This window comes from Cyprinodon variegatus, unplaced genomic scaffold (genome assembly GCF_000732505.1).
Source record: "Cyprinodon variegatus isolate N-32 unplaced genomic scaffold, C_variegatus-1.0 Scaffold750, whole genome shotgun sequence".
NCBI classification, from domain to species: domain Eukaryota; kingdom Metazoa; phylum Chordata; class Actinopteri; order Cyprinodontiformes; family Cyprinodontidae; genus Cyprinodon; species Cyprinodon variegatus.
Genome location: NW_015151203.1, coordinates 95,421 through 96,665, shown reverse-complemented (window position 1 = coordinate 96,665; position 1,245 = coordinate 95,421). Strand labels below are relative to the sequence as shown.

Below are 1,245 nucleotides of genomic sequence, written 5' to 3'. Positions count from 1 at the left end.
GCCCCAGATTTCCTAAATCCACCCCTGGATGGAGTATGTGGAATCTGGGGTTAACCGTCTCGTTAACTCTACAACGTTTTCCCCCAAAGCGCCGCAGCAGAGGGGAAACAGACACCCCACCTCTAAAATCCTTTTCTCCTGATTTTATCTACTAGTTTAATCAGATATTTATGTTTTACCAGCAACGTGAATGCTCTGTCCCGTCCCAAAGCTGGCTCTCCTCTCCTCGCCGACCTCCTCGTCGCTGTCGTTGAAGTCGTCCAGGTTGCCGATGTCACTCTGCTTCATGCTCATTAAGCTGGCCAAGCTCTGCATGTCCTCGTCCCTGTGAGGGAAAAGAGCAAACCTTTAGACGCCGGACCTACGGAGCCGATTAAGCTGAGCTTTGGACCGGACTTACGTAGCTTTGCCCTCCTTGAGAAAAATGCAGGACATGTTGAGCACCAGCGTGGCTTCCACCACTTTCACAGAGAGCGGTTTGAGCTTCAGCGTGATGTCGTACTGAGCCGGCGTGCTGCTGGCGTACTTCTTCATGTTAACATCAGCTGATGCTAAAACCTTTCTGCGGCCTTTTGTCTCCTGGAAATAAAAATCTCATTAAGTTTTCCAACAATTTCCTTCTTGATTGAGATAAACTGAAGGCTGAAGGAAGTCAGCCCCTCCCACAGCCTCCATCAGGAGGAAGATGGCTTCGGGATGGAACGAATTAACTGTTGATTATAGATTAATAACGTCAGCCCGTCTGCAACAGGCTAACTCTTCAACCGCAGACGAGTAGCAGAGGAACATGAAGCTCACTAGAGTGAAACGCGCTGCCTTGGATATTTGGGCAATTTAGTGCTGAAAGCCTTAAAAAGAAAAGGAGACGACGTATTTGGACAAAGACATGGCTGAGCTAACGTGGCTACTACGGTCTGTCAGTTTTAATAGTTTATTATGTTGTTTAAGCTGTGGTTGAGGGGTGCAAACGTACTGCATATATAAATCTGCTCCAAATACAAAAAATTTTAAATTAAACAAATGAAAGGCACAGGAAAAAAACAGCAGGAAAGTGCAAACGCGCTGCACGGACGTAAATGATGCTAAAACACAAAAACGCATGGAAAGGAGAAACGCTGCAAGTAGCAAAAGCAACCAAAAGTTTTAGTGTTTGGTTTGATTTGTCAATAAAGGCTTCATTTTTCAGATCTGTGTCGTTTTATCATTTAATTGGAGAAGAAAAAAGCAATTCTGGCTTTAAGTGAT

The 1,245-nt window shown here is 45.1% G+C and overlaps 1 protein-coding gene across 1 annotated transcript in view; it reads right to left on the bottom strand.

The window, feature by feature from the left end:
• Positions 1-1,245, bottom strand: part of LOC107098133 (EH domain-binding protein 1-like) — a 19,525-nt gene that overhangs the window by 11,445 nt on the left and 6,835 nt on the right. The window contains exons 5-6 of the mRNA XM_015395618.1: positions 401-579; positions 180-325 (exon numbers count right to left, since the gene is read on the bottom strand). Of these exons, the coding sequence (XP_015251104.1) occupies positions 180-325; positions 401-579 (325 nt within the window). The remainder of the gene's footprint in view (positions 1-179; positions 326-400; positions 580-1,245) is intronic.